This window comes from Lynx canadensis, chromosome A2 (genome assembly GCF_007474595.2).
Source record: "Lynx canadensis isolate LIC74 chromosome A2, mLynCan4.pri.v2, whole genome shotgun sequence".
NCBI lineage: Eukaryota > Metazoa > Chordata > Mammalia > Carnivora > Felidae > Lynx > Lynx canadensis.
The window spans coordinates 38,124,619-38,145,241 of NC_044304.2; the positions used below are offsets into that span (position 1 = coordinate 38,124,619).

The 20,623-nt window shown below is 40.3% G+C and overlaps 1 protein-coding gene across 3 annotated transcripts in view; it reads right to left on the reverse strand.

Annotated features, from left to right (window-relative positions):
• The window catches only part of FOXP1 (forkhead box P1), a 174,701-nt gene that overhangs the window by 48,977 nt on the left and 105,101 nt on the right, over positions 1–20,623 (reverse strand). For all 3 annotated transcript variants that reach the window (XM_030307234.1, XM_030307233.1, XM_030307231.1), the window contains exon 7: positions 8,282–8,386. In XM_030307234.1, the coding sequence (XP_030163094.1) occupies positions 8,282–8,386 (105 nt within the window). The remainder of the gene's footprint in view (positions 1–8,281; positions 8,387–20,623) is intronic.

Here is a 20,623-nt window from a genome sequence, read left to right on the forward strand (position 1 = left end):
AATGTATATGACCACAAAAACGAGAACAGAATCACATAGTCAAGACCTATTATGGATGGAAAACATGTTTGGAAAGAATGTGGCCCTGTTCACACGTCTCCAAAGGCCCGCCCTGGATAGGGTTGAGTTTAAGTGTATGAGGCACAATATATCTCTTGTTTATCGCCATATGGAAGAAGCGCATACGGAACAGACACTGAGAGATTAAAAAAACCTTCCAAAAATAAAGCAAGAAAACCCAAAGCAGAAAAGAAAAAGGAGAGTGCTTCCTTTCTGTGTGTGAGAGACGGGACTATTTCAACAGCTGATTCCACCCTCAAAGTATACAGCGCACATAAAATAAATACAGGTCACAAAAATTAACAAATCATCATAACTGCCTAATACATCCTGGGCTGGCTGCGGAAAAACAAGATCATTCTGGATTTATATCTGTAAGTATGGGATTTCCTGGACAGCTAATATCCACAAACAATCAAACACAGGAGGAACACGGGGAAAAAAGGCCGCATTATTTCAAATTTGAGCTGGGAGTCGTGATTTGTAAAGGGCTGAACAGGAACTAGAGTTGAAATTTGAAGCAAGGAAATTCTTCTACTAGGTACTGATGGACATTTCTCTGTTTCTCTTGGCTCTGTACAGGTTTTTAGGTCACTGGGTTTTGAAATGTGGATGCCAAATGAGAATCTCACCAGCACAGAAACTTTGAAAAGGACAACTAACTTAATCCCTCAATTTAAATAAAATAATAATAATAAAAAAAATCTAATGATACTTCACTCAAGAGTCAGAGCTTTTTATGAGACCTGTTGCCAATATTAGTGTCTTGGAATGATCTCATCTTTCATCCTGGCGAAATTCCAACACACAATTTCATTAACCCAGGTACTGCAGGTGATAAAACTCATTTTTCCCTAAAGAGACAGCTAAAAAGTACCAGTTATACATTTATGAAGTACCAGCAATCAAAATTATGGATTTTCTAAAAGGTTTTTAACTACTTTTATTGAAAGGAAAATCGCTGTCTCAGACTTTTGTGACACTGCTGCTAATAATAAATTTTACCATTTAGACATGGCCATAATATGGTAGACAGTGTCAATAAAAGTATGGAGCAAAGATGATCCCTGTCTTTTAAGTAATGCCTTTTAATTACACACCGGAAATGATCACGTGAAGTACGTAACTAATGGCTCTTAAAAGAGAAGAACGCACAACGATGTATCTGTAGCGACACAACGTCCTGTATACATGATACTCAGGTACACGCAGACCTCACTGCACTGAGGAGACATTTACGAAATGTTTTGTCTAGTGCTTTCGAAGTCTACGAGAAAAAAATAAATTTAATTTGCATTTTTGACGAAGGTCTGTTTGCTGGGGAAAAAAATGGGTTCAAAGGTTATTTGCTCTTTTTCGAGCAAGGTGGTGGCACTGAGCCTGTTACCTTTGGCAAAATTGTTTAAACTTTTCCATCTAATATTCTATAGATCACTAGAGGGCACTGTGGTATTTAGGCCACTCTGACCTCTCTGAGTACTTGGAAAGGTCTTGAACTCCTGAACAATGTCAGAAAGGTGAAAGGGCGGACTTTTCAGGGGGATAAAAATGTGCGCCGGTCCCACCCACTTTTATTTTTCTAAAGCAATTCAAACATGCAGGAGAAGTACAAAAGTCAAATTCATAAAAATACTGAGCTCCTCTTAACGCTACTCAGACCTGTCACCTGGGATCTGAACGGGGACCAGCATCGTCCCTGTGTTCTTGAGATTTAAATGGTGAGGCTGGAGGCTTGGATCTGCACACACCCGACATACTAGAGGGCTGTTCCCTCCACATGTGCTCCAGCCTCCTGCACTAACTGGAGGCGATTTCACTGCAGAACATTCAGGCATGCAAACCGAGAGCCACAAATGGTTTGAAACAATTTATGATATCCGGCCTCCTTCGACATGTATTAGCATATACCTGGTTTCTTTAACATACACTTTGTTTTTCCAAAACCACAAACATCGTTGCTGGAACTTCATGTGGAAGTGCTTAAGGGGCGGAAAGTTAACACCTTTGTGATCCTTGCAGCCTCACGGTGGCTGTTCAACAAAAGCCTCTTTGTCAAGGCTTTCTCGAGATGTTTTCTTAACATGTTCCAAGTAGTTTTAGGCAGGGAACTAAAGTAAACAAGATGTTACCATGATAAAAACACTTGTGAAAACATTACAGGGCGCACTTAGTAGTTTCTTTCACATAAAACTCTTCACAGTTTTGAGAAGTAAAATTCACAGAAAAAAAAATTTTTTTTAAAGCCAATGACCGATGAAATGTCCTCTACTGTCTACAGTCCTCAACCTTTTGGAAGGGTCAGAGTTCTGTCTCGTGGGCATTTCCCTCATTTTTCTTCTCCTAGGCTTCTATTAGAGCACAGAGCAAATTTACCTGGGTTTTAATAAACAATATACATTTGACCAACACGCACAGGCATTGTTTTGATCACTGTGCACAGTGTTCTTCTTCAAGAGAAAAACACGAAAAATACAAACAAAACAAAAACAAAAATTCCTTTCAAATGGATACCAAGCAAGGACGCAAATTACACCCTTCTGAGATGTTACACAAATGACCACCAACAAGAAAAACTAGGGATAGATGGAAATATTTTCCCCAAGCACCTAGGACTACCTTGTATTTGTGAAACTGGGTCTGTGCCTGATTTTACATTTGAAGTCAGAAACGGGAAAATGTGGTCATGATTTAACCTTCAAATCCACTCTCCACCTTGTCAGAGAATGACAGGAGCCCCTTTTGAAAAAGAACAAGGGAAGAAGTATAAATCCGTGTTTTCACTGGGAAAGGTTGTGTCTGCAGCCTGGTTTGAAGAAAAGCAACAAATGATCCAAGTGGGGACAGAATGGAAGAACGCGGGGAGCTTCACCTATCTGGAGAGACTCGGGTTTGTTTTTGTTCTGCTGCTCCCAGAGGCTGGGAAGCAATGCAGGGCTGGAGGATTTCATTAGACTGAGTAGGAGCGCCTGCTGGTCTCAGCGCTAACGAATACAACAGTCACATGATAACTCGTGGTTGATGGGTTAAAAAAAAAAAAAACAAACACCAACACGAAAACTGCAACTTGTTTTGAGAAAAAACAGGGAAATAAATGCATACAATGGACTGGGTATCTGCTGATTCTGATAAAGTGTCCCTCTGCTGGCTGTGGGGGAAAGACAACAGGATGGTTATTTGTACAGTATTTATCTTTGAAATCAAGGGCCCTGTGGTATACCTCACCTTGGGAACAAACACTGCAGAATGATCACAGAAAAGTGTCAAATCTCTGGGTTTGATTTACCAACAGTTATGATATTTCTCTCTCAGGAGGGAAAAAAGAATATGCCTCATTTTTAGACCCATGAGTCTCCCCTCCCTTCCTTTAACCTCCCTCTCTGTGAACACTGGCATTTTATTGTCAGATGGGATTTTTATCCTCAATAACTGATCTTGGCCTCTCTAAAAGTTATCTCTTACTAGCCTCAGCAACAGAGGATCAGAAAACAGCTACCACGCAAAGTCACTTTCCCCTTTCACAGTGAGCCCTAAAAACCAGGTGGAAAGAGCCCAAGCCCATCTAAGTGTAAAAACTGTGGATGGTGAACGAGGTAACAGGGCAAGGCATGCATGGGTGTTTTCCCAAAATGTGAATAAACGCAAGGGCTCTGTGAATCCAAACTAAAATAACCCAAGACAGCAATGGCTAAGGAAATGTAAAAAGATTTCTCAGCTAAAAACGTTATGACACCAACAAGTTTACTCTAGGTCAGAGGTCAGCAATCTAAACACCCATCCCTTACACACGGTCCTATGGTTGCTTTTACGCTACAAAAGCATGGGTGAGTAGTTGCGAGAGACTGTACAGACTGCAAAAATCTACCCTATTTACTGTCAGATCCTTTACAGAAAAAGTTGGCCGCCCCTCGCCCCTCCATCACACTGGATCGTGTGGGACTTTTGACAAGAAATTTATGGTGACAAATATTAAAGATTAGTCTCTTCTGACACGTTAATGTTCTGCACGGTTACAACATCTTCCCTAGGAATGCTCAGAAATGTTCGGATATTTAAAATTATCCCTCTTTTAAAGATGTACTTGAGGGCATAGATAAGAAAAAAAGGACTGATATATTTTTAAAGAGTGCCTAGTATGGGTCAGGCACTTTATGTGATGCGCCTTTTAATTCTAACAACCTCGAGAGGGGGTCACTAATATTGTTATCCCCAACTACATGTGTGGACACTGAGGCTCACACAGGCTGTTGTGCCTAGCTCAAAGAACACACTGATAACAAATGGCTTCACTACCCCATCTGCCTTTTCTTTGAAGCTCTTTCTACACCTATGGCGTGAAGTTGAAAACATATACTTAATAAATGGTGATGCTTCTAACCCTGTCGTCGGCAGGACTGCTTGGATTTGGATCTTCACTCCACTTCCTGCTAGCTGTGTGACCTTGGGGAAAATCACTTGACTTCTCTGTGTTAGCTTCCTTAGCTGTAAGTTGAGAGTAATACCTTAATATTATCACTGTTAGGTGGGGTGAGGATTAAATGGGTCATACAGCTGACTCGTGAAAAACGTGGGGGTTAGGAACGCTGACCCCTCCTCACCCCTCAGGTAGCAAAAATCCATGGGTAACTTTTGACTCCCCCCCCCAAACTGAACTGCTAATAGCCTACTGTTCATAGGAAGCCTTACCAACAACACATGACGTCAATCAACACATTACTGTGTGTTGTTATGTATTATGTACTATATTGCAATAAAGTAAGCTACAATATAAAGTATTAAGAAAATCCTAAGGAAAGGAAATATTTCTAAAACTGTATTGTGTTTATTGAGAAAACAAATCTGCATGTAAGTTGATCTCCACAGTTCAAATCCATATTATTCAAGGGTCAGCCATATGTATAAAGTACTTGGAGCTGACCCTGTGGCACAGTTCTGAGTTGTTTAATTATAAACTCTTACTAGGGGAGCATAAAATCAGGGGATCAAAAGATAAGTGGGGAAAAAAATCTAGAACGCAACAACTAAGTCAAGGTCAGAGCAATGCTACATTTTGTTGACTAAAAGTGCCTTGGAGAATCCAAGTACTCCTAGTATCAACTTGCTTAAACCATAAGACTGTTATGTCCCTCTATAGAGTGAGAATGGAAAAGAAGAGTGAGCCCACAAGAGGTGCTTCCAGAATCTACAAATATGGCACAATTTGAGAAGAAATGCTTAAAACATCACTTCTCATCAACAATGACTCCACAATGACATGATTCAAAGAGGCCAAGTGGTTTCTGTTTGACCCACACGATATATGGTAGCTCTTTCAGTCCAGTTCAATGGAAAGCAAAGTTGGTTTCACGAGAGCCAATTTGATTACTCTTTAGACTGCACACAGATGTGGGAGAAGCGAATCTGCAAGAAGACTAACTTATTTTCCACTACATTAAGCAAGACACTGAAACCTGAAGACAACTCTGAATTTCCCAGAGCTAAAATCATGCTGTAGAGGAAACTCAGAATCCTGAATTTGTCATATATGGCCAATCAATGGGTAACTCAAGAAATCATCAAGAGAGCAGTGAGTTCGAGGGTTTTTTTTCTTTCATGTTCAGCATTTACTCTCCCATTTCTGACTTATATACTTGTTTTTCACACTTGGGAACCAAATCTCTCATCCCTAACCCCCATGTGGTTCACGTGGGGTGAAGGGTGAACATCTCTATGTGCTCTGGAGGTGGCCATGTGATGGAAGGAAGGCTGGCTACAACACTGTGACTGGCTCAAAGCTGGAACACGTGACTCAGTCTGGGTCAGTGGGTCAGGGGGAGCCTGCTCAGGACTACTGGTGGACGACAGAAAAAGAGGTGCACTGTGAGATGGATCAACTTGTGGCATATAGATTTGTCGTCTTTAGTTCTACTTGGAAAGAGCCTACGAATGAAGGCAACACAGAAGAAAACCAAGCCAACAGACACGAAACCAATGCTCCAATAGGCTTGTTTAAGCTTCTAGATCCAGCCATGCTTGAGGCAGCTATCCCACTGGACTTCCTAGTTATAAGAGCCAATTATCACTCCCCAACTCCCCCCTGCCATCTTGGGGGGGAGGGGAGAAAGGGGTTAAACCAGGTCTGTAGCTTACAAGCGGAAGTCTTCTACCAAACAGAAGTCATTAAGTACTAAGAAATAAACAGGCAACCATGGCAGGTTCATAGCGGCTACCCAATCCACTGAGCAAACATGAACCAAGAACATGTTGCGTCATGTGCAAAACCACAATAATTGACAGATGGTTTCCTATAAAGATCCAGGCTCCAAATATCCTTAAAAGAGGATTTAAAAAAAAAAAATTCATTAGTCTAGGCCCCAATTTTCATGATCATTAGATTCTTTTCTTTCGTACGAGGTTGGTTTAAAATTGTGCTATCTCATTGTGGAGACACAAGAAAAAAATTACATATATATATATATATATATATATATATACATATATATATATAAAATTGTCAGCTTAGTGATAAATGGACTTGTGATTTGAGGTTGAGGGTGGAAATACTCTGATTATTAACAACATTTTTTAAATGGATCAGACTGAAAAACTGCCTTTTTCCCTTTGTGGCTCTAAAACTGATACACCAAGAATAGTCATAGCAATTGTGTATTTTTAAAGACTTTATGAAAATAAATCCTATTTACAGATGGTTATTGACCATTCTAAAGATAAGTGAAATTAGCACCAATGTATTTATGAAAGCTAGCACTGGTGAAGAAGGTGAAATCAGAATTTGAAAGTGGTTTCTGCCAAAGTCTTTTTCTCTCATTATCTAAATACAATTAGGCAAAAACAAAACAAAGATTTATAATGAGTGATTTATAAGAGAACAAAGCCCAATAACACAACTAGCTTGAATCAGAATAATTGTAAAGGGCTTTTGCTTACTTTAAAGTATCACTGCTCTTGATTGATCATATTTAGGAACAAATTTTAGGCATCTCTTCTAAAAATTTTTTTAAGTACTTAACTTTCTAATGACTACATAATGCTCATCAAGTAAAATATTAAAGCTGGGAAGCTCTGAAATAGATTCACAGTCTTCATTAATTAAAACACCATATCAGTGAAACTCCTTTCAGGTAAACAATGAATGGATCTTTAATGGTACGTTCTTAAAATAGTTGTATGCAGATCCACAAGGCTAAATATAGAGACTGCTTTAAGAATATACAGACCACACAAAACTAGAAACCTGTACACAATCAGCTGTTTTCTATTTCTGGGGGCTTGAATGAGAGGGAAAAGCCAAAAGCAAAGACCTCCCAACTCCCAATCTATAAGCCATCACGAAGTCGGACATAAAGGAGTGATACACGTGCATATGTTCAATTATTGCGTAATATATAAATATACTAAATACAATGTATTATTATATTCAGCCCATCTGCCAATGATTCGGTGATATTACCGATAAATTTATGGGGTATCAATAACACAGGGCAGTTTAGTCTGAATACGGTCAAAGGACAAGGTACGGTACAGAGGAGAAATACTAAGCTGTAGTGCAGAAGCATTTCATTTCAACTCTGGGATGATTAACCTATCATTTCTTTACAGAGATACTTTAACAATGTTACAGACTTAAGTGGGATAATCCAAGTTTTTGTCATACTTTAACGGTAGAAATTAAAGTTACTCCATTCTCCCCATAAGGACAAGAATTGGAACTAAAGTCAACACCAGGATGGAAAGGTAAGAAGCAACTTGGCAGCATTTCCTTGGCACCCATTTCTTAAGTGTGTAAGTCATGTGTATAAAAATGAAGGGGACCAGTCACTAAGCTGCAACCGGCCGTGAAGTGACAGCAGTCTTGCAAACTTAAGAGTATGTCAGTGACTCAGTATGCAGACCAATGAATACAAGTGAAAACTAAATTCTGACAAATTTAGTACTGGGAAAATGTTTATTTAATCACTGTCATCCTGAGAAAATGGGTAAACGATAGACTCTTACCAAGAGCATCAAAACTACCCTTAGGTAAACCTCTTTTGCCCTTTACCATCTACCCTCCGCAGATTCTGGGACTATTCCTAGGACGATGTGCTAGCCCTTAGGATCTACAGTCCATTCTCAAAATGGGGGTGTGAAACCCTCCATCAAAAAGGTATTTTATAAGGAAAAGCATGAGCAGTGGGAGGTGATAGCTATGTAAGAGAAGAAAGCGATATAAAATCATTCTTACTTCAGAAATGATTGGAAATCTTCGCACACTGCTTCACAGCCTGGCCACTTGCATACACCATGTCCGTAGAGAGGATGGCTATGGGGGTGCTCCTCGTGGGACAAACTGAAAAAAAACACACACGCACACACACACACAAAAGGACAAGAGAATGAATTTGTTGCCAAGAACCATCAAAAGGCTTAAAAGGCAAGAGGAACCCACATGTCTGAAAGTGGACATGGAGAAATCTAGGGTTTCTCTTCTCCAGGCATTTACAAATTAATTCTGCATTGTTATCTAAAAGCAAGAGTTAAATTCCAGACTGTGACTAGTCCAATGTTAGAAATGTACCACCACGTATGAAAAGTGTTTGACAGGCTTTTGTTAGAGGCAAAGCTCTCTACTCAAACTGTGAAGGATTCTTTAAAAAGCTAGAATTTATCATTTAATCTACATAATGAAAATGATCAAATCTGTACTTGATTTTGAGATTCTCTTGCTGTTTTCTACCCAGGATATTATACATTTTCCTCCTCCCTTCCACTAGAAAACTGCTTTCACATAATTGTATGATCTTTTCACAAATTAATTTTATCAAGCACCGAATAGAGCAATTAAATAATTTAGCATCAAATAACTTAGCAAGACAAATATATCCAAGTAGATGATTAGCTTAAAAACACTAGCGACAGCAGGAAGATTACATCCCTAAAATTAGAGACACCACGACTGAGAAAAAACTTGGCATGAACACAAGGGGTTAATCCTTCAGTGGGGTTCCAATCAATATGTAATGATTTGACCACAAGGATCCAAGTCATGGGATGCTTTGATCCACACCATGTGGTGCTTGGGGAAGTGTATCTGTTGCACTCGCTGATGATCCATATTCTCAAATATTTTCTCTATTAGATTTCTGCATCCAGACTTCTTTCAGACAAATTATTTTTACAGTCATTTCCATAACCTTAGATTCCATCAAATAGAAATGTAAAACTAACATTCAGAGTTCTGTTTCATACTCAAGCACATTCTCTTCAAGGAAAGGGCTATTTTGCAACTTATTCCACTGTCTGTCTGTGATTCTGAACTTGAATCATGACTCCATACACATACACGCAAGCGCGCACACATGTGCAGCTTGTAGATTACCACAAGGATGCGTATTCACATATTATCGATCGATTCACATTCACAGAGCAGACATACACAAACGCCACTTGTCCCTGACTTACAATGAATCCGCATTTGGCATATTACCAACAGTTAAACTAAGGAGCACTAAGAGTAAACACACATGTGCATAGAACTACACCTTATCAAAGATCAATAGGTCTATCTATGGCTTTTCAATAATTATGTTGGAAATTTAACATAATTTGAAAAGAGCGATCAGCTTTTTTTTTTTTGCCTTTAAATAGAAAATGAATCTGGAAACCAAAAAAAAAAAAAAAAAAAAAGTTACACAAGTCTTACTGATAAAGGTGCCCCTCATGAGAGAAAAGAGTAACACAAGTGAACGAAGGTAGCTCTATAATGAGAGGTACACAGCCCCGTGGCCAAAGGATATTCTCTAAGCAGTTAAGAGGGCAAAAGTCCACTGGACCAATGGAAAGAATGACTACCAATCCAAGATCATCTTCAGATTTTTTTTAATGTTTATTTATTTTTGAGAGAGAGAGAGAGCCAGAGTGCGAGCAAGAGAGGGCAGAGAGAGAAGGAGACACAGAATTGGAAGCAGGCTCCAGGCTCTGAGCTGTCAGCAGCGAACCGGATGCAGGGCTCAAACTCACAAACCGCGAGATCATGACCTGAGCTGAAGTCGGACGCTCAACTAACTGAAGCCATCCAGGCGCCCCACATCTTCAGAATTTTTAAACAATAAATTAGAAATGATGACCTAAGATGATGTTAGTGTAACTATTTTGGTAATCATGTCATGATACATGTAAGTCAAATCATTATGCTGTACAACTTACACAATGCTCTGCATCAGTTATACCTCACTAACACTAGAAACAGAGATATGATACAAAAACAGAATTTCAAAAAATTACTGACAATATCTGAAACTAAAGAGTCCTTCTAAGGACTGAATTCTCAGCTATTCTGAGGGAGGGAAACCATTGAAAATGAAAACTATTCCTATCAATAGCATAGAAAGAAAAAAAAACCTAACCATAGTTATGTTCTTTACCAACTTCATTAAGATTAATTAAAATATTTTCATAATGTTAAAATTTTTTATATCTATAAAAATATATAATACACATTTTTCAGAAATTAAGGCATGAAGATTTCGATCACCCATTTATAAATATTTTCAAAAATGTTTACTGAGGGAGAGAGAGCATGCAACGTGTGAGGCAGGCGGAAGGGCAGAGAGGGGAGAGACAGAGGATCCAAATCCAAAGCTGACTCTGCATGGTCAGCAGAGTCAGATGTGGGGCTTGAACCCACGAACCGCGTGACCACGACCTGAGCCGAAACTAAGAGTCAGAAGCTTAACCGACTTAGCCACTCAGGTGCCCCTCGTCCTTTTATATTTAACCTAATCTTGTTATTAAAGAATTTCTGTTATCCACTAGTCTTCAAAATCCTTATTTACTAAAGCAAAGAGCCCACCATAAACCATCTTAGCTCTAGTTACATACTGAAATTGGTCAAACCGTCCCTCTATTTTGGACACTGAGACTCCCTTCATGTTTCATACGCCTATGAACAATGTTAAAAATAAAATTTACCAGGTCAAACATCCCAGTATATAACTGATTTTTACAAGATGCATTCAGAGAAATGGAATGAGTCAATTAATGAGTACTCAGTTTTAAAATTCACTATGAATATTCTATCAAGTTGCTCTCGAGAGATGCTGCATGCCGACTATGTTCTTAACCATTATACATACTTTGTGTAATTCCTTAAGTTGGAAACCAAACGCCTCAACTGGTTAGGGTTTAAAATTAATACCACTAGTTAAAAACTGCCAACGGTTATTCTTCTGTGCTTTTTTTGTTAAGTGGAGAGTGTCCTGAAACTAACAGTATGAAAGAAAATGGTAGGTGTTCGCTGGAGGAATTTATGATTACAAATAAAATATACATGATTTAACATGGGCTCTGCCATCCCTTCTCCCCCCACCCCATCTCTCTGCTTTTTGGTTAGGTTATTTGTGAAGGCCCTGCGGCCTGAATAAAAACTACTCTGCTCCAAGAATTTATTTTTAGTTCAACTTGGTATCCTTATTTTTCAAAGTGAGAACAAAGGACTGTCCACTAAGACTTTATAGAAAGACAAGGCTCCCAGAACTAAAGAAACCCAAAACCCTCACACACATGTACATAGTTACATACTCAGAATACCTCTTGAAAACTTGCCTCTACAATAAAACAACATTTACTATGAAAATAAGATATGCTCTTATTTTCCTAAGTTCACACAGCGATAACGCTGAGACGGCTACTAAAGAAAGTCCATTCCCCTGCCACCCTATCCCCACTCCACACGGAATTAACCCACCCTAGATAATAACACTGTTAACATCTGGTACATTATTGTGCTTTTTCTTCTAACACATCACTAGTTTATGAAAATGGAAACATACTATATACTGCCACCTGTTTTTCATGTTTGATATATAATTCAATACTTCTATTTATTTTGTGCGTCTCACAGGTACTTTTATTCATGCTGTGAAGGAAAATATACTGTTTTAAAAAATTTTTACTTATTTTTTGGGAGTGGTTCGGGAAGGGCAGAGAGAGAGGGTGAGAAAATAGAAGCAGGCTCCAGGCTCCGAGCTATCAGCACAGAGCCCGACACGGCGCCTGAACTCACAAACCATGAGATCGTGGCCTGAGCCGAAGCAGGAAGCTTAACCAGCTGAGCCACCCAGGCGCCCCTGAAAAAAAAAAAAAAAAACACTTCTAAAAGTGTTCAGTGATGGATGTTCCACAACGCAGCTTACTGCAATTTACAGCCAGACTGGTGTTCCCAGCTAACATGTGTTCCAAGTAAAGCTGGTTAATGATGATCACGAGCAGGTGTACGACTTGAAACTTTGAAATCTTTACTTCCTTTTTAAAAAAATTAATAAATTGATTAATTAAGAGAGAGAGAGAATAGCTCAAGCAGGCTCCACACTCAGTGCAGAGCCTGAAGCAGGGCTTGATCTCATAACCAGGAGAACACGACCTGAACTGAATTCAAGAGTCCGACACTTAACCGACTGAGCCATCCAGGCTCCCCTAAATCTTGACTTCGTTTATCAGCACTCCTGATTCCACAAAAGATGAAACCCAATCAACCCCATTCCTAACCAAATGTCCTGGTAAACTTAGGTACAGTAGGGCTTCATGGGGATCCAAACATTTTTAATAAGGTTTTGAAGCATCCTGGTGCGCAGGACCACTGGCTTAGGCCACCATGACCTGCGTGGCCAGTGAGTATAATTGGATACTTTTGAATACATGGTTGTCTGAAATAAAATGTTAGGCTTTGAAAGGAAAAGAAACAGGCTGGCAGTAGTGCTCTGACAGAGCATCTCTGGAAAAACCCGTAAGAAAACACACTGTCAGAGGTGGTGAAGAAACAGAATTTTCACCATGTCACGTTTGAAGTTTTTATTTTATGCACTGTAGGAAGGCTGTGCTGTTCGACTGTTAATTTTTTTCATTTACATGTATGAATATATACCTATATGTGCACACATGACAAAATCAAGTGCGACTCAGGACTCAACTTTGAGACTGCCATCTTCCTTGACAGTGGCACAGCAAAGCGCACAGCATGGGTGGCTGAGTCCAGCTCCTGGCCTTTCAAGCACGCTATGTGGTATACCAGCTGTACTTGTGAATGGGAGCTCTTCTGTTTCACTGGAAATGTGGAACAAACATTTATATTCTGACTGCCTTTTGGGATGGGCCAAAAAGTGAAAGAAGAAAATGAGTAAAAAATGTTTTTTAACTTGAATTACTTATACATGTTTATAGGCTGAAACATGGTGGAAGACGGCAATCCAAGGACCCGATGGTCAGGTAAAATCAGTGAGCCCAATCATTTCAATAAGCTGTCCTAGGTAAACGCAGCAACGTGCAAAGTATATACTTCCGGAAAGCTGCCAAAGCCAAGGATGAATAAAGACATATTTGGTTTTGAAGGGATTTAAAAATGTTGGTCCAAACTTAAACTTTCAAAAATATAGAGTCAACTTTTTAATAAATTATTTTTTACTACAAACTCCCAGGTTAAAAATCCCAGGGGCAGGGATTGCATTGGACTCATCTCCACACACTCACATAGGACATGGGCTCAACAAATGTTACATGGATTCAGGAATAAGAGACAATAAATAATTATGCTAGGCTATTGGATTTTGCTGTGGATGTATCATTCACTTAGTGTTTGCCTTTTTTTTTTTTTTTATTCTTGAAGGTGAAGGCCAGAATGATGCCTATCCACTCGAGAAAACAGGGTTGTGACACCTTCTTTTATTTAATTTTACTTCTAATAATATGAAATACAAATAGTGTGCAGTCAAGAAAAGCCAGGTGATTTAAACTGCTCTTAATAATCCTTGGTATATAAAAATTAAATGTTTTTTTTAACACGAGAACAGTGACAGCATTTCAGATTAGAGAACCAACTTGCCATAAATACAATTACATATAAGTATGTAATAACAATTCCTGACCTTACATGATATCACACACAGTATATGTTCTTCTGTATGGTGTAATGGTGTCATTTTCAAAGACATTTATTTAAGAATTTTTCCTATTTATTCTTCTTAATGTCAAAGTATACCCGCCAAAGTCCTAACTTCAATACAGACTTGAGCCTCTGAGAAGATTTTTTATTTTTTAAATGTTTATTTATTTTTGAGAGAGAGACAGAGCACGAGTGGGGGAGGGGCAGAGAGAGAGGGAGACACAGAATCTGAAGCGGGCTCCAGGCTCCGAGCTGTCAGCACAGAGCCCGACGTGGGGCTCCCACTCACAGAGTTGAGATCATGTGAGATCATGACCTGCGCTGAAGTCGGATGCTCAACCGACTGAGCCACCCAGGTGCCCCCTTCCAAGTTCACTTCTTAATGACAACTTGAAACTGCAATCATTAAATTCATCTACTGCAACTAAGAACAATTTCTCATTTCAGTCCATTCTCTTGAGTGTCTGTATTAGTCCTGTAAGTTAGTTTTCTGTATGCACACCTCACTGTACTCAGTGTCAGCCAACTTAAAGGCAGTTCCCCTTTCGGCTGACAGTGCACCCAGCTTTTCCTGTGCCCTGACCCAGGTTCTCCTGTTTCTCTTCTGAGTCTACCCCAATTTGTGTTTTCGCTCTTTTCCAAATGTGCTCTGTTTTCTTCCTCTCCAGATTCCTGATTCGACTGTAAACAAAAGTCTGCATCTGTGTGCACTAGTTTTATAGTTTCCCTTTGTCACGCTCCCCCCAAGTTAACCCTGAATTATAAAATGTATTTTATTTCACTGGCATATTATTTTATTAATTGAGTTGTGAAACACTGCTGGTCATTCTCTAATCACTCAAAATTGTGAAATATGGGGGCGCCTGGGTAGCTCAGTTGGTGAAACATCTGACTTGGGCTCAGGTCATGATTTCATGTTCCTGAGTTCAAGCCCTGCATCGGGCTCTCTGCTTTCAGCACTGAGCCTGCTTCAGATCCTCTGTCCCCCCTCTCTCTCTGCCCATCCCCTGCTCCCACACTCTTTTTTCCTGTAAAAAAAATTTTAAATAAAAAAATTGTGAAATATGTTTTTCTTTTTTAAGTGTTACTGAGAGATTCATATACCATACGATTCACTCTTTTAAAGTATATAATTCAATGGTTTTGAATATGTTCAGAGTTGTGTAACCACATTGCATATAATTTTAGAACATTTCTATCACACCAAAAAGGAATCCTATACCCATTAGCAATCACTCCCCATTTCTTCTCAACCTTCAGTTCCTTCCCACCACTAATCTTCTGTTTCTAGACATATGCTTATTCTGGACATTTCATATAAACAGCATCATACAAGATGTGCTTTTTGTGTCTGCCTTCTTCCACTTAGCACAGTGCTTTGGAGGTCCATCATGCCTGTAGTGTATATAAGGACTTCATTTCTTTTTTTCAGCTGAATAGTAGTATTCCACTGTGTGTGTGTGTGTGTGTGTGTGTGTGTGTTTGTGTATCCATTTTTTGTGTATGCATAAAATTTTTTGTGTATGTCCATCAGTTTATCCATTGATGGACATTCGGGCTGTTTCCACATTCTAGTTATTGTGAACAGTGGTGATATGAGAGTGCAGGTATATGAATGAATACATGTTTTCAATTCTTTTGGGTGTATATATCTAAGAACAGAACTGTCGGGTCATGGGGTAACTCTGGTGAACACGTGGAGGAACCACCAGACCAGTGTTAAAATCAGCCGCACTACCTTATATTCTAACCAGGTTTATTTGAGGGTTCCAGTTTCTCCATATACTTGCCAAGACCTGTTGTCTTTAACCTTGCCACCTCACTGCATGTAAAGTGGTATTTTTTTGTGTTTCTGATTTGTATTTACTTACCATTTAATACTGTTGAGCATCTTTCCATGTGCTGTGTATCTTCCTTAGAGAAATGTCTATTCAAATTATTTGTCCAGTTTTTAAAAACTGGGTCATTTGTCTTTTTACTCTTGAATGACGTTTTAAATATACATACATATATATTTATTTTTTTGCATCTCAGGTTCTTATCACAAAAATGATTTACAAATAGTTACTCCCATTTTGTGGACTACCTTGCCAGGTTCTTGATGGTGTGCTCTCAAGCACAAGTCTCTGATTTTGATGAAGTCCCATTTGTCTGTTTTTTCTGTAGTTCCATGTGATTTTGGTGTCACATCGAATAACCCACTGACTAATCTAAGGTAACGAAGATTTATTCCTATGTTTTCTTCTGAGAGTTCTGGCTGTCACATTTACGTCTATCACTCATCTTAATTTTTGTATATGGTGTGAGGAAGAGGTCCCAACTTCATATTTTTGGCATGTTGTCCCAGGACCATTTGATGGAAAGGTCATTCTAGTTCTGTCTTCAACGAATTGTCTTGGCACTTTGTCAAAAACCAACTGAACATAAATCCACTTTTGGTACATTTTGCACACAGGCACTGGGCAAAAATGACACACCTTGTGGATGAATGAGGAGGAGGTGCTTAGTGATTACTGACTGAAGGGACGAAGGTCGTCTATGCCTTCTAGTAAGGACTAACGGATCCTTACCGCTGCTGTGGAGCAGGAAGCTTTTACCTTCTAAACTATTCCTCACCCTCTACAAAGACCCCCCCCCCCCAAACTGCAAGCGATCCCCTTGCTGCCACCTTCAACCGCTTAGGAGCGGTTCTGCCTCCCTCTCTTTGCCACTGATCACCTCCCTCTTTCCCACCATTTGGCCTCTCATTCAGCCAGCCAAAATTAGTGGCATACTGACCCTGAGACAGGCACCGAGGTTACTACGGACGAAGACCAGTTCTCTGAGAAAATAAACTATTGCCTCCCTACGGCTCAAGTCTCTCCAGGTCTTTTTTCCAATTCTTTGCTCTCTTGTCCACGTGCACGTGCTTGCTTCTGTCCACCCCATTACCACTTCAGTCACAGAATCTCTCTCTCTCAGATCTGTCACAGCCCGTGATCTTGGCTGGGTGGCAAGGGGCTGCTCACTCTCTGCCAAAACATTTAACGACTCCAGATACCTCAGGTTTCCAGAAAGATGTTCTCCTGATACGGTTTCAGGACTACCTAGTACTTAAAAGCGCCTTACATTAAACTGTGATCATAACCACGGCAAGTGTCCATGAAAGCCACTTTTTTTTTAAGTAGGCGCCACACACAGCATGGAGCCCAGTGGGGGGCTTGAACTCACGACCCTGAGATCAAGACCTGAGCTGAGATCAAGAGTCAGACGCTTAACCAACTGAGCCACCCAGGCGCCCCTGAAAGCCCCTATTTTACAGCTTCTTCTTTTATTTGTTTAATTCTTTAATGACAACTTACACAGAAATGGTACCACTTTCTCTCTTTCTCTCGCTTCACTTTTGAGTTCTTATCACATTTCCCTGCCTTCTACGCTGCTACCGCATCCTAGTTTCGATGACATTTTAAGTATCAGACCAGGGATTTCTCAGGTTTAGAGATGGGATTATGAATTTGATTTCTGGTGATGAAGTGGTATCAGAAAACATGCCTTCAGATTTATTTGTACCAAACGTTCATGAACTAACTGATACATTTATGATATATACAACATGTCGGTTTCCATGACACCAAACTAGGCGAGTTGGCTTTGGAACGCCATCACAGTGGACCTCGTAATATGGAGCGATGCGGATGAACAGCAGCAGAAGAGAAGATTACTTAAATCTCTCCCACGATTTTCCATGCTAGAGTTGACCCTTCTGACGTCTTTCCTACTATTGTGTATATCCTGCAAACCAGGTGGAAGTCAAAGTCCCTTACGGAAAATAAAATGACAGGTCGAGTTTCTTCATGGGTCCCGCTGCAGTAAGAGGAGGGGAAGGTCTCACACCTGACTACAAACGCGCAAATGATGTGTGGGAACAGGGGAAATGAGGATGCGAGTACAGCATCCTTTTTCCTGGCAGCTTTGTAAAAATGACCTTTCTCCTTTCACTTTCACTGAAAACACTTCAAGAAGCAGGCGGGCTTCTCAAGGCCCATCGAAACCTGGGAGACGGCTCAGACGTTTTTCTAGCGTACTACCTTCATTTTGCTTTTCCCTCATTTCAGAAATACGCCATCCTACGTGTTTCTCTATTGGTTTTCCACAAGTACGTGGGCCAGCATTTCTATAACCTTACACAGAGAGAAGGATGTTGGAGGAAAGCCCACGACACAGCCCAGGCTAGAGGGAGTGAAGATGGAGTGTCCACCACCTGGAACACACACACGCTTCTCTCTCTCTCACTCGCTCATGCGGTGAATCCTTGACTCTCCTTCCCCACAACGCTCATCATCTCAATTTTCTGCTGCTTTTCAAATCATGTTTAATTAGAGGATTTCACATTCCCTTGTGATATGATATTCATGAGTAAAACTTGCAATTGGAGTGACTGTGAATTAGTCTATTAAGTGCCAGATTTGTGCTTTTAAACAATGATTGAGATTATTGTTATTATCTGCTCTCAATATTGTGCCTCGAGATGTGAGGGCTACCTCAACTAACTTTATATCTCAAGTACAAGCTTTTAATTCCTTAGGTCCAGGAGTTTCCCCTCCCCCCTTGCATTACAGATTATCCTGTAAGAAATACAGGGTTCCCTTCCCTGCAATGGCCCTCAGGGCAGGGCCCACAAAAGCGGTGCATGGGGTGAGTTCGAATGATATACAAATATCCTCACTTTCATAGTTATGAAGTCAGGTTCATGTGTACTAGGAAAAAAAAAAAAACTCGACCAATACATCAGATTCATGACTTGCCAGTGTCACATTTTTTTTTTTTTAAGTTGCGCTCCAATAGGGAGCCCAACGCAGGACTTGAACTCATCAACCTGAACTCAAGACCTGAGCCACCATAAGAGTCAGATGCCCAACTAACTAAGCCACCCAGGCACCCTCAGTGTTTAATTTTCATGAAATCTATTTAGGTTAGTCAGTTTTAAGAAAAATATTAAGTAATAATTAGTTAAAAGGTATACGGAGATATGACAATAACTGGCCACGGCAGGACTCTAAGTCAGTGCTGACTGGGCTTAAAAGATGGATGTTTGTGCGGAAGCGTAAGGAAACGCAGCCCTCCTCTTCCATTGCTTTCCTTATAGTCATGCTTCTCAAAGTTTATTATGGATAGAAATCACTGGGATATCTTTTTAACATGCAGATTGTACTTTAGTACTTCTGGGTTGGGGCCCGAGACCGTGTATGTCTGCGAAGCTCGTGTGTGATATCAATGGTGTGGGGCCACGGACCACAACTTGTATACCAAGTCTCTTGAGAGCTCCCTGTTCAGCATCTGACCTAAAAAGGACTGTTATTTTTTTTTTTTTTAATTTTTTTTTTCAACGTTTATTTATTTTTGGGACAGAGAGAGACAGAGCATGAACGGGGGAGGGGCAGAGAGAGAGGGAGACACAGAATCGGAAGCAGGCTCCAGGCTCTGAGCCATCAGCCCAGAGCCTGACGCGGGGCTCGAACTCACGGACCGCGAGATCGTGACCTGGCTGAAGTCAGACGCTTAACCGACTGCGCCACCCAGGCGCCCCAAAAGGACTGTTATTAAAGGAGCCTTTCTGGCTTCTTAAAGGAGTGGTCATGGGGTGCCCTATTCACTGTGGGTTGACAAACAAGTTAGAGATGGATAAAAATGGAAAGGGGTGACCCTGGGCACTCCTCACCAAGCAAGAGTTGCAGACTCAAAAAAAAAAAAAAAAAAAAAAAAAAAGGCTGCCTGGCCCTGTTACCTAAGAAATACAGGCAAGGCTTTTTAAAATTTAGTATCACAAAGCAGGTAAGACTGAAGGAAGTTAGCATGGGGAAAGGAGTATTTCCTGTCTAATAAACACCAATTTCACATTAACCCAAATTCGGTGAGTGCTTTCATCTGAGAATGATGTCTCCAGATACTACACTGATCTATCAGGAATACCCTGCCATAAACTGATGAATCGGTGAATGTGACAACTCTAAACATCACAGCCCCCTGACTCTCCGTCTGGTTGCTATCCCCGAACCCGGAAGTATAAGATGTATGGGTGAATAAACAGGATGGGGAATTAGATTTTTAGGAAGATAAATGATAGTTTTGGGCTTTTCTAAGAAACCAGGGTAAACATACCATGAAAGCAGGGTTTCAATTCACTTGGCACAGTACCATATTCAGTCAAAGTCCCTCTCTTCAGCAAAAAGAGGAAAGCCTAGGGGTGCCTGAGTGGCTCAGTCAGTTAAGTTTCTGACTTTGGTTCAGGTCATGATCTCATGGTTTGTGGGTTCAAGCCCTGCCTGAGGTTCTGGGCTGACAGCTCAGAGCCTGGAGCCTGCTTCGGATTCTGTGTCTCCCTCTCTCTCTGCCCCTCCCCCCCAATCTCTTTCAAAAATAAACATTAGGGGCACCTGGGTGGCTCAGTCGGTTGAGCGTCCGACTTCAGCTCAGGTCACGATCTCACGGTTCGTGAGTTCGAGCCCCACGTCAGGCTCTGGGCTGATGGCTCAGAGCCTGGAGCCTGCTTCCGATTCTGTGTCTCCCTCTCTCTCTGCCCCTCCCCCGTTCATGCTCTGTCTCTCTCTGTCTCAAAAATAAATAAACATTAAAAAAAAAATTAAAAAAAATAAACATTAAAAAAAGTTTTTA